General features: G+C 34.8%; 1 protein-coding gene across 5 annotated transcripts in view; it reads right to left on the minus strand.

The window, feature by feature from the left end:
* Positions 1-21,179, minus strand: part of Chd6 (chromodomain helicase DNA binding protein 6) — a 239,790-nt gene that overhangs the window by 86,977 nt on the left and 131,634 nt on the right. For all 5 annotated transcript variants that reach the window (XM_078051794.1, XM_021729477.3, XM_013360568.4 and 2 more), the window contains 5 exons: positions 11,087-11,149; positions 10,207-10,265; positions 9,432-9,549; positions 3,493-3,579; positions 3,181-3,315 (listed from right to left, as the gene is read on the minus strand). In XM_078051794.1, coding sequence (XP_077907920.1) covers positions 3,181-3,315; positions 3,493-3,579; positions 9,432-9,549; positions 10,207-10,265; positions 11,087-11,149 — 462 coding nt within the window. The remainder of the gene's footprint in view (positions 1-3,180; positions 3,316-3,492; positions 3,580-9,431; positions 9,550-10,206; positions 10,266-11,086; positions 11,150-21,179) is intronic.

The raw sequence follows: 21,179 nt of genomic DNA on the forward strand, positions 1-21,179 counted from the left end.
TTTTGTTGCATATGGATTTCCAATTTTCCCAGCACCATTTGATGAAGAGGCTATCTTTTCTCCAATGTACATTTCTGGCACCTTTGTCAAATATAAGATAACTGTAATTAGTCTCTGTGTCCTCTATTCTGTACCATTAGTCTACCAGTCTATTTTGGTGCCAACACCATGCTGTTCTTGCTACTATTGCTCTGTAGTATAGTTTAAGGTCTGGTATAGTGACTCTATTTGGTTCACTCTTCTTGCTAAGAATTGCTTTAGCTATTCTGGGTCTCTTATTTTTCCAGATGAATTTCATGACTGCTTTTACTATTTCTATAAGAAACGTCCTTGGGATTTTGATTGGAATTTGCATTAAATATCTATAGTGCTTTTGGTAATATGATTATTTTGACAATATTAATTCTGCCTATCCAAAAACAAGGTAGATCTTTCCATCTTCTAAGGTCTTCTTTAATTTCTTTCTTTAGCATGCTGTAGTTTTCATTGTAGAAGTCTTTTATCTCTTTCGCTGATTCAAGTACTTTATTTTTATTCTGTTAATTCTTTGTACCAGGAAATGGCACTTTGTGTATCAGCTTAGCAAAGTACAGTGGGTCAAATATTGTGTTGGTTAGTTTCTAAAGTTAGCACATGTCAAAAAAAAAAAAAAAAAAAAATCAATCAAATTCCTTACATTCCCCTTAAACAAAATAGAGGCAGCCTTAGTACTTTATTTTTCCTATAAAACGATGGTTTCTAAAAATAATCTTCTCTTAAATTCCAGTTGGAATCTCATTTAGAATTACAATGAACTTATTAATTTGGGGAAAATTTAAATCTTTATGTATTAAGCTTTCTAGCCACAAATCTCATTTATTTTTTATTAGATAGTCATAGTTTGCTTATAGGCAAAATGAGACTTTAAGATCTTAAAAATAAAAAATTCTTAGTATGCCTATATGTATAAATGAGAATATTGAGACTATAATTTTTCCATATAATAACTTCAGTCTTTGATGGCTCACCTTTGGATTACTATAATCAAATTTTCACTTGATATGCTATTAACTAAAACCAAGTCACTTACCCATGAAATTTAAAAAAAAGAAAAAAAAAACCTCAATTATTTCATTCATGTTTGGAATTAAGTCTAAGCTATTCATGGCCTTTTAGAAAAGTATGTGATAACTGTATTCTGGTGTGGTTAGACTTTGAAATGGGACTCTGCTGGACATTATCAATACATAGTTACAGGTGTTTTGAGAAACAAAGGGAGAAAACACATTATGCCAGTCTTAAAAAAAAAAACAAAAAAAAACCAAACCCACAACTCTTAAAAGCTTCTGAGTGAAGATATTCCTATAAGTTCTTATGCCCTGTTCCCTTGAAGAAATAACGTTCTTCTTAGCCAATGGGAACTGTTCAGACTTCAGCCTGGATCCCTGAAGCCCAAACAACCCAGTTCACAGGAGCTTCCTTGCCCTCAGAGACTCAAGTACCTGACTCTCAGTCCTGTAGCTACCATGATAGAGTTTCACTATGGATTTCTACTTTGCCTTGTAAGTGCTCTTATGTAGAGGTATTACTTTCTGATCTAGTCACTGCTTTGGGTTTTTCGTCTTTTAGGTTTATTTAGATATTGAGTCAAGACTGGTAAGATTACCTGTAAACTTCAAAATCTAGAATAAGATCCCTTAAAAAAGTCATTCAGGCAAAGTACCATTTAGAATTTGTCCTTTTTGTAACACATAAAAAGATAGCTTTAATTATATCTTTGGTACAATTTAAATTTAGAATTCTTCAGATGAAATTTCAAAATGTACATTTTCAATGAAAACAAATAAATTAGGGGAAAAAAGGGCAAGTATAAAAGGATACTATAGTACATTAAGAGCTGGGGAGGACAACAGCCTCACAACTGCAAAGAAAATGTGAAATCACCACAAATTACCCTTGTATTCCTGCCAAATGCACACAGGCTGAGAAACCAAGTGGGAGTTAAGCTGGGAGAACAGGTAAGAATCCTGATTACTTCTAGATGATAACATAGGGTTAGAGTGAACTCCTTTGTCCTCTTGGCTTCCACCCTGCTTAGCTTCTGCATTATGCTGCACATCACAATCATCCTGTGCTGTCCATTCTTCCACCACACTGAGCTCCTGGTGGGCAGGGGCAGTACCTTGTTTCTTATTATATCTCATAGAAGACACAACCTACAGCAGGTGCTTAATAAATGACTGACAAATTTAATTTAAAATGAACAACAGTATATTAATAAATGACTGACAAATTTAATTTAAAATGAACAACAGTATATATAGGAGAGAGTTAAGAGAGAAATTTAATAATCATGTAGACAAACAACATGAAACTACAAGTTTCTAATCACAATTCTGCATCTTAAAATGCCTCTTTACACCTTTCATATAGCAGAAAAACCTAAAACAAAACACTGCTCCTAAATGGATTCTAATAGGAATCTAAGTTCAATGCTGAGGTCTAGTCTTCTGAGTTTCGAGTTCCAGTAATGTAAAAGCAACAAATAACACTAATAAGGAACCAGTATGAGATTTTCATATGAAAATAGTGATTTTTTAAAACAAAAACTGATCATTTCAGTCTACAATCTTATCCTTTAACAACAATTCTCTTTCCTAATTATCTTAACAAGACTTTGATTCCAATCCTTCCCCCTTTTAATGATTGATACTCTAAATACACAAATACTCCAGAATCAAGAAAACACACCAACTGAATAAATCTATATCAAAACACTATGTTCTCTCTGTGAGGCCCCAGGGATCTACAGATAAAGGACTATTCTTCCTATTAAGAATATTCCAGTTGAGTAAAGGAAAAGGATAAAACAAAGAAAAGAGATCACTGATGAATCAAGAGATAACAAGAATTAAGAAAGACAGTATCTGCTGAGCTGCTTCTGCATGCCAGGTATTTGTTATATTTTCCATCTTCCTGACTGCATATGACAGCTACACACCAAGAAATCTAAGCTATGTCCAAGCTTCTTAAATGTCACACACAACAAAATAGAGCTGCAGGCTGATATAGGCAGAGAAATAAACACCCTAAACTGCAGGATCATCAGGGGGAAGGACAAAGGTAAGATGCCACAGAAATGGCTTAGGAGCACAGCTTCACAACCACATAAGGTACCAGACAGAAATATAGATACATTACCACGTGTTTAATTTCAGGGAGAATTTGAAGAGACTCAAATTCTTTAACTTTTGCAGGATCCACATCTTCCTCCAGCTCCCAAGTGCTTTCTTCATACGGCAGGGAGCACCACTTCACCAGGTAATGTGTCACCTCCTGATAGGAAGCAGGAGAAAAACTTAGGGTTCTTCCTACTAGATTAAAGGAGTCAATCACACTTTGCCACCCTTCATGATGACACATGAATAAAATAAGACAGAAGCCACATGTTAATAAGTGACACAGTGAAGGAAGGGATGATGCTTTAGGAGAGGCAAATGGCAACATACCCACCTCCCCTGTCTCTGCATCCTTGGTGTGAGCCACTTCCAAGATGCGATCCACTTCTACATAGTCTGGATTGAACAAGTCTTCATCAGGCTAACAAAGAGAGAACAATTAAGAGATGCATTTTCCTTCTTTCACATCTAAAATCTAGAACTTTTAAGTGGTCCTTACCGTAGACTCTATTAGAATCATACACAGAAAGGGTTTGCTTGAGAATAAAATCATTTCACAGCTATTTCTTCACTGTCCCCAAATCTTACATGTCATGACTACATTTAAAGGATCCAACCACTGTACAGGCTGTGCCATGGCCAGATGAGACTTTCCTGTTAGTCACTTTAGCTAGATGCAAAAATCACCAGGTTCTCCTTTTTTTTTTTTTTTTTTTTAAATTGCTTCTTGTTCCCTTGGCAGCTTGGAATTATACCTTCTTTTTCTTTTTAGTAACAGCAACTAACATCAGAAGGAGTATGAAAGGAGTTTTCTGGGTACAGATAAAGTTCTATATCCAGATTTAGGTGGTAGTTACGTAAGTGTGCTTATTTTGTAAAAATTCAAGACCATTTAGAATTGGTTTACTCATCTTTATACATATTAAACCTCAAAAAAGTTCAGTTACAAATCAATAATATGCAATATTCAAGGATATTTAATGTGGATCCAGAGTAATGCTAAGTGTTTTCATTTAAACCTCAAAACTACCTCATGGAGTAGAAGTTTAATTACTTTCTGGATAAAGAAACTGACAGAGGTTAAGTATAGTGACCAAGGTCAAAGAGCTGTGTGAAATAAATGGTCACCTAGCTTTCTCTTACCGAAAAACCCTCCTGCTGGACTGCTGGAACATTCTTACTGCCTCTTTGGATAGAAGACACGTTAGAGACTATCCACTTTCATTGTCTAATCAATGCAGGAATACTTTCTACAGAATCCTGTCAAATCCACCCTCAAATTCAATTGCTCCCGTGAGAAATTTACTATCCTTGAAGACGAATCCTTTGCCAAAACAGCTTTACTTCTACCTGCTTAATAGTAGAATCACAATCTTTATTACTATTTATGAAATTACAGCCTAACGTCCTAGCTCCTAACTGCTGCTTATTGGTATGAAATGCTTCCTTTACAGCAGTGGTAAGTAACCTGATTCTACCCTAAGTTGGCTTTTCAACAGTCTCCTCCCTACCTGGTTTAAACAAACAAACACCAATTTGCTCAACAGTTCTTCATGTGCTATATTTCTGGATCTCTAGTATAAGCACTTCTATAAACACTGCCATTTATTATCTATATGGAAATATTCTTAAGTGTTTGTATCCACAGATCAATGATTAAAGAAAGTATGGTCTATATATATGCACAATAGAATACTATTCAGACTAAAAAAAAAAAAGATTATTCCATTTACAACAACATGGATGAATATGGAGGATACTATGCTACTTGAAATAAGCCAGAATGAGAAAGACAAATACTGCATGATTTCATCTATATATGGAATATAAAATAACATGATGGACTCATAGAAGCAGAGAACAGAATGGTGGATGCCAGGGGCAGAGGGAAGGGGTAGGTGGGGTGATGTTGGTCAAAGGGTACAAATTTCAGTTAGGTAAAAAAATATTTTGGAGATCCAATATATAACATAGTGGCAACAGTTAAAATACTACATTATATACTTCAAATTTGCCAAGAGATACATCTTAAGTGTTCTCACCAAAAAAAGAAAAAAAAAAAGATAAGCAGGTGGGCAGACAGGCAATGAGGTAAGAGACAAGATATGCAAGCATGGTGATTATCTCATAACGTATGTTTATCAAAGCATCAAGTTGTATACCTTAAATATACAAAATTTTTTGTCAGTTATAGCTCAATAAAGTTGAAAAACAATAGCACTGTGTCACTTAATTGTAGGTATTCTGTATAGCTGATACTATTAGGAGTCCTGTTTCACACATGAGGATAAGTTTGAAGGGGATTATGCACATGACATAAATTCACCCAGCTTGTGAGAGATTTAGTGAGCACATGTGTGCACGTGTGTGTGTGTGTGTGCGCGCGCAGCATGTGTGAAAAAGAGACAGAGAGTTGTGAGAGAAGCCCCAGCAGTTTGACTCTAGAACCTAGGTGCAGACTATCCTGCAGTCCACTTCCCACCTTTGCTCTCACTAAGCTATGGTCATGACCCCAACCACCACTAACGTTTTCCTGAGTTGCCCTTATGTTTTGCAAAGTCCTTCATCAAAGTCCTGGTACCCAAATGAACCAAGAAATGAAAAAAAGGTACTGGGATATTGAATCAGAAGCTTCCTACCTCTGTGGTATGTGTGAGCTCACAGTATCTTGAGCTGGGTTTCCCTCACATCTACCTTGGCTACCTCATAAAGCAGTTGGAAATATGGGCATGAAGATATTCTACTCTAAACTCAGTTATCATTTGTATTACAAGAATATTATTTATCCAAGTTACTAGTAAAAATGTCTACTAGATTAAGATCAAAAACAGTGTTACAGCAACTACTCCCCACTATTACTTACCCTTAATTGTACGATTTGCTCCAATCTTCTCGAAAATTCTTCCTTCCCACCAAAGAATAAACTCCTGTTACTTTATTTCTAGACAACTTCAGTTTACTGTCTCTAATCTAGGGAAAATCACTCCCTTCAGAATACATAAGAAAACAGATACCCAAGGCTGTGTAGACTGTATTCAGGTGTTTGAACTTTGTTTCAAGAAAATGGGGAATGGTGTAGAGCAAACTTTCCTCCCTTACTTGGGTCAGTCAAATAACTACTGAGCACTGACTCCATGTCTAGTCCCAGTGACAGAAATGGGAGGAAGACATGGGCTCTGTCTCTCAGGGCTTAAAATGGAAGAATGGATATCAGGAAAAGGGCACACTTATACACTGTTGGTGGGACTGCAGTATGAAGAGTCTTCAAAAAACTAGGAATGGAACCATCATAAGACCCAGTGATCCCACTCCTCAGTATTTATCCAGTAGAACTAAAATCAACACACTACAGTGATACAGCTACATCAATGTTTATAGCAGTGCAACTCACAATAGCCAAGTTATGGAACCAAACCAGGTGCTGTCAATAGATGAACAGATTAAGAATTTTTCTCAGCCACAGAGAATAATAATATTATGTCATTTACTGGTAAATGGATGGAACTGTCAAATGTTGCACTAAGTGAAATAAGCATCAAATGTTTTCTCTAATATGTGGAAGCTCTAGAGAGAAATAAGAAATTAAAGAAAAACGGAGGGGATCTCATGAAAATAGAAGGGAGAACAATGGTAAATAAAGATAATAGAGAAATAAAAAAGGATGGGAAAGGGGTGGAACTGTGGAATGAATTTATGCTATGTGTATGTATATCACAATGAATTCCACTTTAATGTGTAATCAGAATGCACTGATTAAAAAATAAATTTATAAATGGAAGACCAATAGAGTAGAGGATGACGTGGGGAGAAGGGGAGAGTACTAGGGTTTGAAATTAAACAAATTATGTTATATGTATTTATGAATATGTAAAAATGAACCTCACAATTATGTAGAACATAATGTACTAATAAAAATAAGTAAATAGAGCTGGGGTTGTGGCTCAGTGGTAGAGTGCTTGCCTAGCATGTGTGAGGTATTCAGTTTGATCCTCAGCACCATATAAAAAATAAAATAATTATCTCCATATACAATAAAGATATTAAAAAATAAATAAAAAAGAATGGCTCTTTGAATTATAGTCATCACCTTCTAGTCCCAATTCTCTTTTAGAGGAATAGTACTATGAAAAACTTTTTTCATAGTAGCTTTACAATACACATACAGAGAATGAAATCTACCAAATTATGCTATGTCCATGTATGAATTTTGCTTATATACTTAATTATAATGCACTACTGAAATACTACTACTACTACTACAACAACTACTACTACTACTACTACTAGAAGGGAGATTAGTAGAGTAGATCAAGCAGATCAGAAGGAGAGAGGAGAGGCGGGAAAGGGAAGATAACAGAAAATGAGATCGACTAAATCATGTTATGCGCATGTATGGATACTGCATAATAAATTCCACTATTATGTACAATTACAATGTACCAATAATAATAAAAACAAACATGTAGAAAGCTAGGGCCAAATTCTAAGGTTAAATAGGAAGGATCCCAAATTGGGATAAGAATGATTACTGACATTACCCTAAAGTACTTTAGCACTTAAGGAAAAATGAACAGGACCTGAACAATGAGTTGAGCAAGAGTGTGGAGCAATTTAATGTGCCTTGATGGCATCTGAGTGCCCTCTTAGGATTTAGTATTGTGACTTTACATTTTTTTTAAAATTGTAGATGAACACAACATCTTTATTTATTTCTATGTGGGGCTGAGGATCAAACTCAGTGCCTCATGTGTGTGAGGAAGGCGCTCTACCTCTGAGCCCGAGCCCCAGCCCCAGCCACGTGACTTTACATTTTTAAGAACAATTTTTATTATTTCTTTTCTTCAAAAGTTATCTGTATAAAAGTGAAAATTACATATTAAAAAAAGAGGAAAATTACCATGATCCCATCAACCAGAAAAAATGATGCTAATTTTCATGAATATATTCAACACATTTTCTATTTCCTATACATTATTATAGTGCTTCTATTTTCCTGCACACCCAAAATGGCACTGACACATTTACTGTAGAAACCTGACATTTCCCACTCGTTACAGTTTACAACACTAAGTATATTTCCACATCACTAGTATTTTTCCTTCAATATTACTTTTACTAGACATTCTATTAGTATGCATGAATTAACAAAAGCCTATTATCTAACATTTTGTTTTCAAATTTTCACCAATATAAACAACTCTTTATCATAACTAAAACTTTGTGCAAAGATTTAAGAATTTCCTTAAAATAAGTGACAGAATTACAATTTCTGGGACAAAGGCTATCCAGATTTTGGGATGCCTGAGGCCTCTTGCCACACTGCTCTTCTAATAGCATTTATGCTCCCATCCAGGCAGTGTCCCTTACAACCTTAAATGTCTCTTAAAACCTCCAAACATTTGATAAGCAAAAACTAGATCTCCATTTTAATCTGCCTTTGATTACTGTTGAAACGTGCTATATCTTTCTATGTGTAATGACCAATTTTTCCTTCTTTCTGAATTCCCTGCTAATTTGTTCACTTTTCCCATTTGAAGTTTTGTATTATTCCCGTTGAATGATAAGAGAATTTCTTTCATTAAAGCTATTTGTCATATGTATATAATATGTGTGTGTGTGTGTCTGTGTAAGCATGCACATAAATATAAATAGGAAAGCTCTCCTATTGGATGTGAAGAATGTATGCCATGTAAGTATATGCATTTATATAATTAGGAAAAACATACATGTACATAATATAAATCCATATTTCCTAATTATTTACTCAAGATATCATTAGGCATTAACTTAATAGGCATTAATTTAATTTTAATTAATAGATTTAATATTCAAAACCATCAGTCCTTTCTCTTATTAAGATTTAGAAACTCTTAAGTTTGTATAAATATAGTTATTTATTTTCTAAGAATTATGGCTTGGTTTTTGTTTTTGCATTCAAACTTTAAGACTTTTTGGAATGACATTTTTATGGTGATAAGGCAGGGATGAAAAACTGTGTGAATATCCCTTTAACTCTATTTATTGGTATTCAAAGCAAAATGCATGTCCTTATGAGTTGTCAGTTTATAAACTTTGATCCTCATATCTTGGTAGGTGATTGTTTTTTTTTTTTTTTTTTGGCTTAAATCTAGTCTAGTTTTGCTGCAAACCAGCATACACTCATCAATTTGATCAGAGAAACAACAGACTTCAACTTGGACTTAGAAACTTAAACCCAGTATTTACTGCTACAGTAAAAGCAGCAGTCAAATGAATCAGTAAATATTTCTTTACCTCTGTAAAAATGTGCTTCATCTGGGCTTGTTTATTCCTAAATCGCTTGATCTTCTGTGCAATGCGAGGATCCTTTTCCAGCTCTTCCATTGTGGCCCATTTACAATGTAAGTAGGAACTATCCAAAAACATACAAATTATGAGACAAGCACATAGTTAGCAAAAGATAAGCTTTAAGGTTTCAATAATCAGGGTGACTATCTTTCTCAAAAGCAGCAGGGTGGTCTGTTGCAAAGTTGCTAGAAACTATGTTTAGAAAGGCCTTGCCCTGAAGGGCAAGAACAGAAAACCATACAAAATAGAGTAATTCCAAATAATTTCTCTCACTGTGGCTTCTATAGAAATTGGCTCAGAGCAGGAGCAGCAGATATATCAAGCTATCAAATACACATTAGTGGACAGGGAGCTGAGAGGAGAAAAATGGAAGACAGAAAAATATTATATTCTTTAGGACAGTGGTTTCCCACCCTGGGTACATGTGAGAATTTCTCAGAAACTTTTTAAAAAAATATCAATCTCTGGGGCCCACTCTGACTCTGAATCAACTTGTCCTGGGTAGAGTGAGGGCTTTAGTAATATTAAAAAGCCCTTCAATTGATCCTACTGCCGCCAAAGTTGAGCATTTTTCAACTCAAGGTAAACTTAAGTGAGCCAAGATCTGTGGGTTATGCCTTAGGGGCCAAATTATTAAAAATATAAGATAATAAAGAATCAAGAAAAAGGAGGTTTTATTTATATAAAATCCAAATACATATAACACACTAACTAGACGTACAAATTTCTATACTTAACGTAGAACAGCTCTAGGTCGAATGGGGGTTCTCCTGGGTGAACCTGTAACCAACAGCAAGCAGTTAGCCCAGATCCTAGGCAGTTCATCCACTTATGTCAAAAGAAAACACATAAATAACACTTCTGCCCAGTTTTAGTAAACATTTCTTGAGGATATTTTCATTTTCCCAGGCTATTTCCTGACAAGCTACTGTTCAGGTTTTCCAAAGACCAAACACATACCTATGCAGTTAAAACAACAACACTTTCCAGGGTTCAGGCTTAATAACATTCACCTGATAAACTTAAGCTGGCCCAGGGCTCTGAAAAATGTTAGGACCAGAGCCTGGTGCAGAAGTGACCTGCATCCTAGTCTCCATCTGAAACAGTGGTAAGTGAGTTTACTTTCTTCAACACTGGAAGTAAAGATCAATCTATGCTCTCACTGGCATCAATATACTCTCTCACTTAGATTTTCTTTAGGGGATTCTTACAATGGCCCTGAGATGCTTAAGGAAAAAATCCCATTATATTTCCATTAAGATTATTTTTCTGTCTCTTCTTTATTGTCTCTGATGATTATAAACTACAGATAAAAAATACCTTTGCTAGGTTCATACTGGAGAACATTATCAATTTGACCTATTCTGGATATTTAATACTTTAATAAATATTTATATTTAAAAATTTAATAAATATTCTAGATATTTAATGTCCTAAAATCCTCCATGGGGGTAAAAGTAAGTGTTGACCAGCCACACAATACTCTTGCCAAGCTCTTATTCCAGCTAAGATGATCATTCTAGGTTCTATAGTCAAATATCTCTTCACAAAGGGTGCAATGTATTCTAGTGACATAAAAACTAGAAACATGAATCACCAACCTCCTGGACAGTCTTAGATGCCAGGATCTTCTCAATGATGTTTGCATCATCTTCTGGAGGCTCCTGGAGACAGAGATTAAAAAGAAAGTATGTTATGGGACCCAAAGTCCAAGAGAATAACTCTCTAAGATGCATTGGTTATGCATCCCTTATATGAAATTCTTGGGACCAGAAAAGTGCTTCAGATTTCACAGCTTGTCAGATTTTGGAGTGTTTGTATTCACTACCAGTTGAATATCATTAATCCAAAAATCTAAATTTTAAAAAACTTCTTGAACATCATGTTGGTGGTCAAAATTGTGCTCAGATTTTAGACTATTTTGTATTTGGGATTTTTGGACTAGGGATGCTCAATCTGTACTAAAACAGGGACTACTTCATTCAAAAATCCTCCTTTGAATACTGAAGCCTCCCTCCCATCAACCCACAGAGTGACTAAAAGATGGCAAACATTTTGATAAGCTAGAATTCAAAGAGGTGTGTTTTAACCTCTGGGCACTACTCTATTGCAGAACAGAGAAGCCACTCTACTTTTCAGATTCAATTTGAGATCTGCCTTTAGCATCACTAAAATTGGTCCTGGGACATCCCTTCTCTTCAAAGCTTCTTAGATGCTACTGCATAAAATTTCCAAAAATCTATAGCAGAAAAGAATCTGGAGGGTTTAGAATCAGAAAGTTCCAATTCTAACACCTACCAGCTAGCTATTGATTTTGAGCAAGCCAACTGATATCACTTAGTTTCCAAATAGTAGTAGAAACAATATCTCACTGGGTTACAGGGATGATAAATGGTATATGAAAATATACTTTGAATAGTAGCACTATGCAAAAAGAAGGCATAACAATGCTCTATTACACTGTACACCTTTTCCTCTCTGTACCTGGAAATGGCTTGGTGTTTCACTGACAATCCTTTAACTGCAAATCCCAGATGAAAACAAACTCTTCTTTCCTACTCTGGAAACATATAAACTTTCTAGGCTCCTATTTCTATGAAATATCTTTCTACAGAGTATGTATATATTTATTTATTTGAGTACTGTGAATTGAACCCAGGGGCTCTCTACCACTGAGCTCCATCACATGTCCTTTTTAAAACTTTTTGACACAGAGTCTCCAAGTTGCTGAATTTGTCTTGAACTAATGCTTCTCTTGCTTCAGTCATAAGCTGCTGGAATTACAGGTGTATGACACTACATCTGGCGCTACAGACTATTTATGATAAAACAAAATCAGGAGCAAAAATGACAAACTTAAAAAGAATGCACTGAATCAGAAAGACTTATGTTTAACATTCTTTTGAGATTTTGGTAGATTCAATGTACTATGACCTTTCCCACTATTACAATATGAGACTTTAAACAGTGATGAAAAGAACACTAACCATAACAATCCCAATTCACTAATATAGTGAAAATTCACTATTCTAGGTTCCTGGTTGGAATATTCCAAAAGGATGATTTGTGCTGCATATCACCTTCAGTCTACTCATTCCAAGGTTCAACCATCCTAAAGCCATGCCATTATCAAAAAACATTTTAGGGGCTGGGGATGTGGCTCAAGCGGTAACGTGCTCGCCTGGCGTGCTTGCAGCCGGGTCTCTCTTAAAAAAAAAACAAAACAAAAAACATTTTAGCTCTTAAGATCCTAAATAAAGGTTGTGGCTCAGTGGTTGAGCGCTTGCCTAGTCCAGGTGAGGCCCTGAGTTCGATCCTCAGCACCACATAAAAATAATTAAGTAAAATAAAAGGTATTGTGTCCAACTGCAGCTAAAAAATAAATTAAAAAAAAAAGATCCTAAATTAAGTTTTCCTGAGAAAAGTGATAATGGTTAAGAAGGGGGAGAAGGAAGGAGATATGGCAGCAAAGAATTATGGAAATCAGTAAGCAGGCAAGGCAGATGCTTTCAAAGGTTACAAATATTTACTACACTCCTCCAGACACATGGCAATCGTGCTAGGTGCCATGACAAAGTTAATCCAAAATGAGGAAACTTGTTTCTTGCTGCTCATCAAGAAGGCAACTGAACTGTAATTGCAAAAGAAGGGACTGGAATATAGACTAAGCTTCTGTTTTTCTGCTTAGGTATTTGACCCTGAGCACAGGTGAGGAAAGAAGGGGTCGTTTACTGCTCATTGCCTATTCTGATCCTTTACAATATAAACATTCTGAGGGCAGGGATCCTTGTTTGTTTGATTCACTGATGCAAAAATGGGTAGTCAGTAGTTATTTCTTGAATGCTAAGAAATAAGGGAGAGAGATAGAAGGAAATATAGTGAGGAAATAAAACTATCAAACTCTCTGGGGCCACAGATGAGATGACTATTATTCTTGATCTATGTCACTTAATTAAAAAGTAAATCTCTATACACTCAGAAATGCGATGTTTGATGGTAATTACACAGGGCCAAAATTAGGTGTACTTTCATGAGTGGCAAGAATACTATCACAGCCCATACAGCCAAAAAAAAAGTTAGACTGTTCCAAGGGGATAGTCAGTAAAGGAACAAGTGCTTAATTCAGAGAAATTTGGATAATGAGCTAATTCCTTCTCAACTTCTTACTTCATTTCCTTTCTAAATTTCCACTCCATGCTTTTTATTAGGTACTTTTTATGGCTGTGCAGCAGTTTTACAGAAAGAAAAAAAAAAAAAAAGACTACACACACACATACCAAAGTCTTCATCAAGGAACTATTAAAGATAATGCTGAGTTACTAAGGTTTTACCATGTATAAATTTCAAGTGTGTATCCTGATTAATTTCAACATATACACACACTAATATAACTAGCATCCAGACCAAGTTATAGAACATTTCTAATATTCTGGAAAATGCTGTGACCTATTGGAAGAAACTATGAGACTTCTACCATTAGAGATTCACTCTGCCTATTATTAGACTTTATACAGATAAAATAATTTAGTCTGCTATTCATTCTTTCTTAATACTGTGCAAGTGTTTTGTTACAAATACACCACTTTTATCTATTCTACTATCAAAGAATATTGGGTTGCTTCTAATTTTTGTATTATGCATAAAGTTCATAAGAATTGTATGTCTCTTGGAGGAAAAATATACTCATTTATCCTGGCTATAGACCCAAGAGTAGAGTTATGAAGTAGGTATATATTTATTTTAATAGATATTGTCAAAATTTTCCCAAAGTGATTTTAACAATTTTTTAAAACAGTTTTTAAAAAACATTTATTTCTTTAGTTTTTAGGTGGACACAGTATCTTTATTTCACATTTATGTGGCGCTGAGAATCGAACCCAGTGCCTCACGCACGCAAGGTGAGCATGCTACCACTTGAGCCACATCCCCAGCCCAGATTTTAACAATTTTTATATCCATAAGAAACATTTGGAAGTTCCTGCTGAAGTCAATCTTTAACATGTTAGCCATTCTAGTCGATATGTAGTATTATCTCTTTAATTCACATTTCCCTGGTAAATGAGGATGCTGAGCACCTTGTCATATAATTATTAGCCACTGGGCATCCTCTTTTGTGAACCTCCTATCCAAGCTATTTGCCTACTTTATAGATTGTCATTTTTATTTATTTATAGTTTTTAAAATAGAGTCCTCTGTCAGATATATAGATTACAAAAATTCTAGCAGTTTATGGTTTACCTTTTCAAACTCTTAATGTTGTCCTGACAAAAAGAAGTTTTACATAATCTACTTTATCAATCTTTTGTCTTATGAGTAGTATTTTTTGTGTCTAGCTTAATAAATCTTTTTTGGTACCAAGGCCACTATGCCACATATATAATTTTAAATTTTCTAGTAGTCACATTAAAAAAGTAGAAACAAACAGGTGCAACTGACTTGAACAATATATTTAAACCAATACATCCAAAATATCATTTCAACATGTAATCAATATAATAATTAAGGAAATACTTTTAATTCTTTTTTTCCTACTACACCTTCAAAATATAGCGTATACTTTACACCTATAGTACACCTCATTTTGATTAGCCACATTTCAGGTGCTCAATAGCCACACATGGCTGGTAGTGTCTAATGTAGCTCTTTTTTGTTTCATTAGTCAATTTGTTGTTTCTTACAGCAATGCTACCCTGTCCTTATTCCCTTTTTTCTTCTTTTTCTCTTTTGGTACTGGGAATTTAACCCAGGGGCATTTTATCACTAAGCCACATATCCATTTTTCTCTCTTTTTTCTTTTAAGTTTTGAGACAATGTCTCACAAAGTTGCTGAGGTCCTCACTAAGTTGCTGAAGCTGGCCTCAAATTGCAATCCTCCTGTCTCAGCCTCCTGCGTGTCTGGGATTATAGGCATATGCCTGGCTGTCTTTATTCTTGTAGCTAGTTTACAAAGTCTTATTTAAAGTATATTTTACAACTTAGTTGTTATTTTCAAGATCACCTTAGGGTAGTCTAGGTCTTCAGCATTTCTAAAGACACTTTCACTCACAAAACTGCCACACACACACACACACACACACACACACACACACACACACACACCCTTGTTTAGATCTCTAATTTCTCTCAGAATGATGTTTTAGTATACAGGGCTTGCATGCCTTTTGAGTCATTCCAGGGTATCTAATACTTGATGCTATTACAAATGGAATTTTATAACTATCCTTTTCTGATTTCATACGGCTAGTATACAGAAAAGGGGTGTGTGTGTGTGTGTGTATTATCTTTATATATTATAAACAACTTGGCTAAGACCACATTAATTGTAGTGGTTTATAGATTCTGTTAAGATTTCCTTAAACACAGTCACGTTACCTTCAAATAATGACAGTTTTATCTTCCTTTCTAATCTATAAACAACTTATTTCTTCCTTTTTCCTTATTGTCATGGTCATGTCGTCCAGTATATTTCTACTAAATATAAGTGATGATGGTGGAATCTTTTCTTATTCCCAAATTCAAATTCTCAAATTTTTCCAATGGCTTTTAGGATTTTTTTCTTTTTTTAGTCTCTGATTTCTATGGTGCAAGACATGCCTAAGTGCAGTTTTTTTTTTTTTTTTTTTTTGTCCCTATGCAGGGGTTACCTTATATTAAGTGTATGGGTTGGTATCTTTTTATTTGGAAGCACAACTTTTCATTTCTTTGGATGTACATGATGCAGAATCACACCATTCATGCAATCATACATGCACTTAGGGTGATAATGTCCATCTCATTCCATCATCTTTCCCACCTCCATACCTCCTCCCCTGCCCTCACTCCCCTCTGCCCAATCCAAAGTTCCTACATTCTTTCCTTAACCCCCCTCCCTTCCATTAGGGATCAGTATCCACTTATCAGAGAAAACATTTGGCCTTGGGATTTTTAGGATTGGCTTACTTCATTTAACATGATAGTCTTCATTGGATGGAAATGCCATAATTTCATTATTCTTTAAGGTTTTTCTATCTATTCATCTATTGAAGAGTAGGTGGTTGGTTCCACAGTTTAACTATTGTGAACTGAGCTGCTATACACATTGAAGTATGCTGATTTTAAGTCCTTTGGGTATAGACTGAGGAGTGGGATAGCTGATTCCATTCCAATTTTTCTAAGAAATCTCCATACTGCTTTCTATAGTGGTTGCACCAATTTGTAGTCCCACCAGTAATGAATCAATGTATCTTTCCCCCCTACATCCTCACCAACACTATTTTTGCTTGTATTCTTAATAATTGCCACTCTGACTGGAGTGAGAAGAAACCCTAGAGTAGTTTTGATTTGCATTTTTTTAATTGCTAGAGATGTTGAACACTTTTTTCATATTTATTTATTGGTTGTATATCTTCTGGGAAGTGTCTGCTCAGGTCCTTAGCCCATTTATTGATTGGGTTATTTGTTTACTTTTTTTTTTGATAAGTGTTTTGAGTTCTTCATATATCCTAGAGATTAGTGCTCTATCTGATGTGCGTTCTTCCATTCTATAGGCTCTCTCTTCACGTTATTGATTATTTACTTTGCTGTGAAAAAGTTTTTCAGTTTAAAGCCATACCATTTATTCTTTTTAAAAAAATGTTTTTATTTGTTCTACTTAGTTGTACGTGACAACAGAATGTATTTCATTTCATCATATACAAATGGAGCACAACATTTCAATTCTCTGATTGTATACCATGCAGAGATGCACCATTTGTGCAATCATACACATACCTAGGGAAATGATGTCTATCTCATTCCACCATCTTACCTACCCCATAACCCTTCCTTACCCTACTCTTTGACCAATCCAAAGCTTCTCCATTCCCTCCAGCCCTCACCCCGACCCCGATCATAGATCAGCATCCACTAATCAGAGAAAACATTTGGCCTTTGGTTTTTGGGGATAGGCTAATTTTGCTTAGCATGATATCCTCTAACTCCATCCATTTACTTGCAAATGCCATAGTTTTATTCTCTTTTAATGCTGAGTAATATTCCATTGTGTATGCATACCCATTTATCTTTATCCATTTATCTACTGAAGGGCATCTAGGTTGTTTCCACAGTTTAGCTATTATGAATTGTGCTGCTATGAACATTGATGTGGCTGTGTTACTGTAGTATGCTGATTTTAAGTCCTTTGGATATAGACTGAGGAGTGGGATAGCTGGGTCAAACGGTGCTTCCATTCTAAGTTTTCTAAGTAATCACCTTAATGCTTTCCAGAGTGGTTGTACCAATTTGCAGTCCCACCAACAATGTATGAGTGTGCCTTTTCCCCTACATCCACACCAACATTTATTGTTGACTGTATTCTTGATAACTGCCATTCTGATTGGTGTGAGATGAAATCTTAGAATAGTTTTGATTTGCATTTCTCCCTTCTGAGAAGTGTCTGTTCAGCTCCTTAGCTCATTTATCAATTGGGTTAGTTGTTGTTGTTGTTGTTTTTCTTTTCGGTGTTTTTCAGTTTTTTTGAGTTCTTTATATATCCTGGAGATTAGTGCTCTATTTGATGTGTATGGCAAAAATTTGCTCCCAAAATGTAGGCTATCTATTCACCTCACTGATTGTTTCTTTTGCTGAGAAGAAGCTTTATAGTTTGAATACATACCATTTATTAACTCTTGATTTTATTTCTTGCGCTTTAGGAGTCTTGTTAAGGGAGTTGGGGCCTAACCTGACATGATGAAGATTTGGACCTACTTTTTCTCTATTAGGGGCAGAGTCTCTGGACTAATTCCTAGGTCCTTGATCCACTTTGATCCACCAGATCCACTGGTGAGAGACAGGTTTTTATTTTCATTTTGCTGCATATGGATTTCCAATTCTAACAGCACCATTTGTTCAAGAGCTATCTTTCCCCCACTGTATGTTTTGGTGCCAATACCATGCTGTTTTTATAGCTCTGTAGTTTAAGGTCTGGTATTGTGGTGTCTCTTGCTTCACTCTTCTTGCTAATGATTCTTTGGCTAATTTGGGTCTCTTATTTTTCTTAATGAATTTCATGATTGCTTTTTTCTTATTCTATGAGAAATGGTTTTGGGATTTTAATTGGAATTGCATTAAATCTGTGTAACACTTTTGGTAGTATGGCCATTTTTGACAATATTAATTCTGCCTATCCAAGAACAAGGGAGATCTCTTTCCATCTTCTAAGGTCTTCTTTATTTTCTTTCTTTAGTGTTATGTAGCTAATTGTAGAGGTCTTTCACCTTTTTTGTTAGGTTGATTCATAATTTTTTGTTTTTGTTTTTTTAGGCTATTGTAAATGGGGTAGTTTTCCTAATTTCTCTTTCAGGATTCATCACTGACGTATAGAAATGCATTTTATGGATATTGACTTTACATCCTGCTACTTTACTGAATTCATTTATTAGTTTTAGAAGTTTTCTGGTGAGATTTTTTAGATTCTCTAAGTATAGAATCACGTCATCAGCCAATAGTGATAGTTTGAGTTCTTCTTTTCCTATTTGTATCCCTTTAATTTCTTTCGTCTAATTGCTCTAGCTAGAGTTTCAAGAACTATGTTGAGCAGAAGTGGTGAAAGAGGGTATTCCTGTCTTGTTCCAATTTTTAGAAGAAATGCTTTCAATTTTTCTCCATTAAGAATAACGTTGGCCTTGGGCTTCGCATAGATAGCTTTTACAATGTTGAGGTATGTTCCTACTATCTCTAGTTTTTCTAATGTTTTGAACATGAAGGGGTGCTGTATTCTGTTGAATGCTTTTTTGTTATCTATTATATGGTTCTCATCTGTAAGTCTATTGATGTGATAAATTATGTTTATTGATTTCCATATGTTGAAACAACCTTGCCCTGAGATGAACCCTACTTGATTATGGTGAATTATCTTTTAAATGTTTTTGTATGTAATTTGCCAGAATTTTATTGAAAATTTTTGCATCTGTGTTTACCAGGGATATGGGTTTGAAGTTTCCTTTCCTTGATGTATTTTTGGTTTTGGTATCAGGTGATACTAACCTCACAGAATGAGTTTGGAGGAGTTCTGTCCTTTTCTATTTCATGGCATAATCTGAGGAGTATTGGTATTAGTTCTTCTTTGAAGGTCTTGTAGAACTCGGCTCAGGTCCTGGGCATTTTTTTCTTCCTTGGGAGGCTTTTTATGATGTCCACTATTTCATTGCTTGAAATTGAACTGTTTAAATTGTGTTTGTCCTCCTGATTCAGTTTGGATAGATCATATGTCTCTAGAAATTTGTCAATGTCTTCAAGATATTCTATGTTATTGGAATATAAATTTTCAAAATAGTTTCTAGTTATCTTCTGTATTTTAATAGTGTCTGTAGGGATATTTCCTCTTTCATCACAAATTTTCGTAATTTGAATTTTCTCTCTCCTTCTCTTCATCAGCATGGCTAAGGGTTTTTAAATTTTATTTATTTTTTCAAAGAACCAACTTTTCATTTTTGTTAATTTTTTCATTTGTTTCTTTTGTTTCAATTTCACTGATTTCAGCTCTGATTTTAATTATTTCTGGTCTTCTACTAAATTTGGTGGTGATTTCTTGTTCTTTTTCTAGGGCTTTGAGATGTAATGTTAGATCATTTAGTTGTTGACTTTTTATTCTTTTAATGAATGAGCTCAATGCAATGAACTTTCCTTTTAGCACTGCCTTCACAGTGTCCCAGGAATTTTGATATGTTGTATTAGTGTTTTCATTTATCTCTACAATTTTTTTTTATCTCCTCCCTGATGTATTCATTGTTCATTCAATAGCACATGATTAGTCTCCAGGTGTTGGAGTAGTTTCTATTTTTTATTTTATCATTGATTTTTAATTTCATCCCATTATGATCTAAAAGAATTCAAGGTAATGTCTCCATTTTTTTGTATTTGCTAAGAGTTGCTTTGTGGCATAACATATGGTCTATTTCAGAGAAGGATCCATGAGCTCCTGAGAAGAAAGTGTATTCACTTTTTAATTATTTTTTTAATTTATATGACAGTGGAATGCATTACAATTCTTATTACACATATAGAGCACAATTTTTTGTTTCTCTGGTTGTATACAATTCACACCAATTCGTGTCTTTATACATGTACTTTGGATAATAATGTCCATCATATTCCATGTGTATTCACTTGTTGGTGGATGAAATATTCTATATACGTCTGTTAAGTCTAAATGACTGACTGTATTATTATTGAATTCTATAGTTTCTTTGTTTAGTTTTTGTTGGAAGGTCTAACCAGTGGTGAAAGAGTTGTGTTAAACTCACCAGTATTATTGTGTTGTGGTTTCTTTGATTCTTAAAATTGAGAAGAGTTTATTTGATTACATAGATGCTCCATTTTGGGGAACATATATATTTATGATTGTTATGTCTTATTGATGTATGATTCCCTTAAACATTATGAAATGTCCTTCTTTATCCTTTCTGACTAACATTGACTTGAAGTCCACTTTATCTGACATGAGGTTGGAAACCCATGTTTCTTTATGCAGTCCATGTAAGTGGTATGTTTTTTCCCAACCCTTCACCATTAGTCTGTAGATGTCTTGTCCTATGAGATGAGTCTCTTGAAGAAAGCATATTGTTGGGTCCATTTTTAATCCAATCTGCCAATCTATGTCTTTTGACTGAAGAGTTTAGGCCATTAACATTGAGGGTTATTATTGAGACGTGATTTGTATTCCTAGTCATTTTGGTT

Source organism: Ictidomys tridecemlineatus, chromosome 5, assembly GCF_052094955.1.
Source record: "Ictidomys tridecemlineatus isolate mIctTri1 chromosome 5, mIctTri1.hap1, whole genome shotgun sequence".
Classification (NCBI taxonomy): domain Eukaryota; kingdom Metazoa; phylum Chordata; class Mammalia; order Rodentia; family Sciuridae; genus Ictidomys; species Ictidomys tridecemlineatus.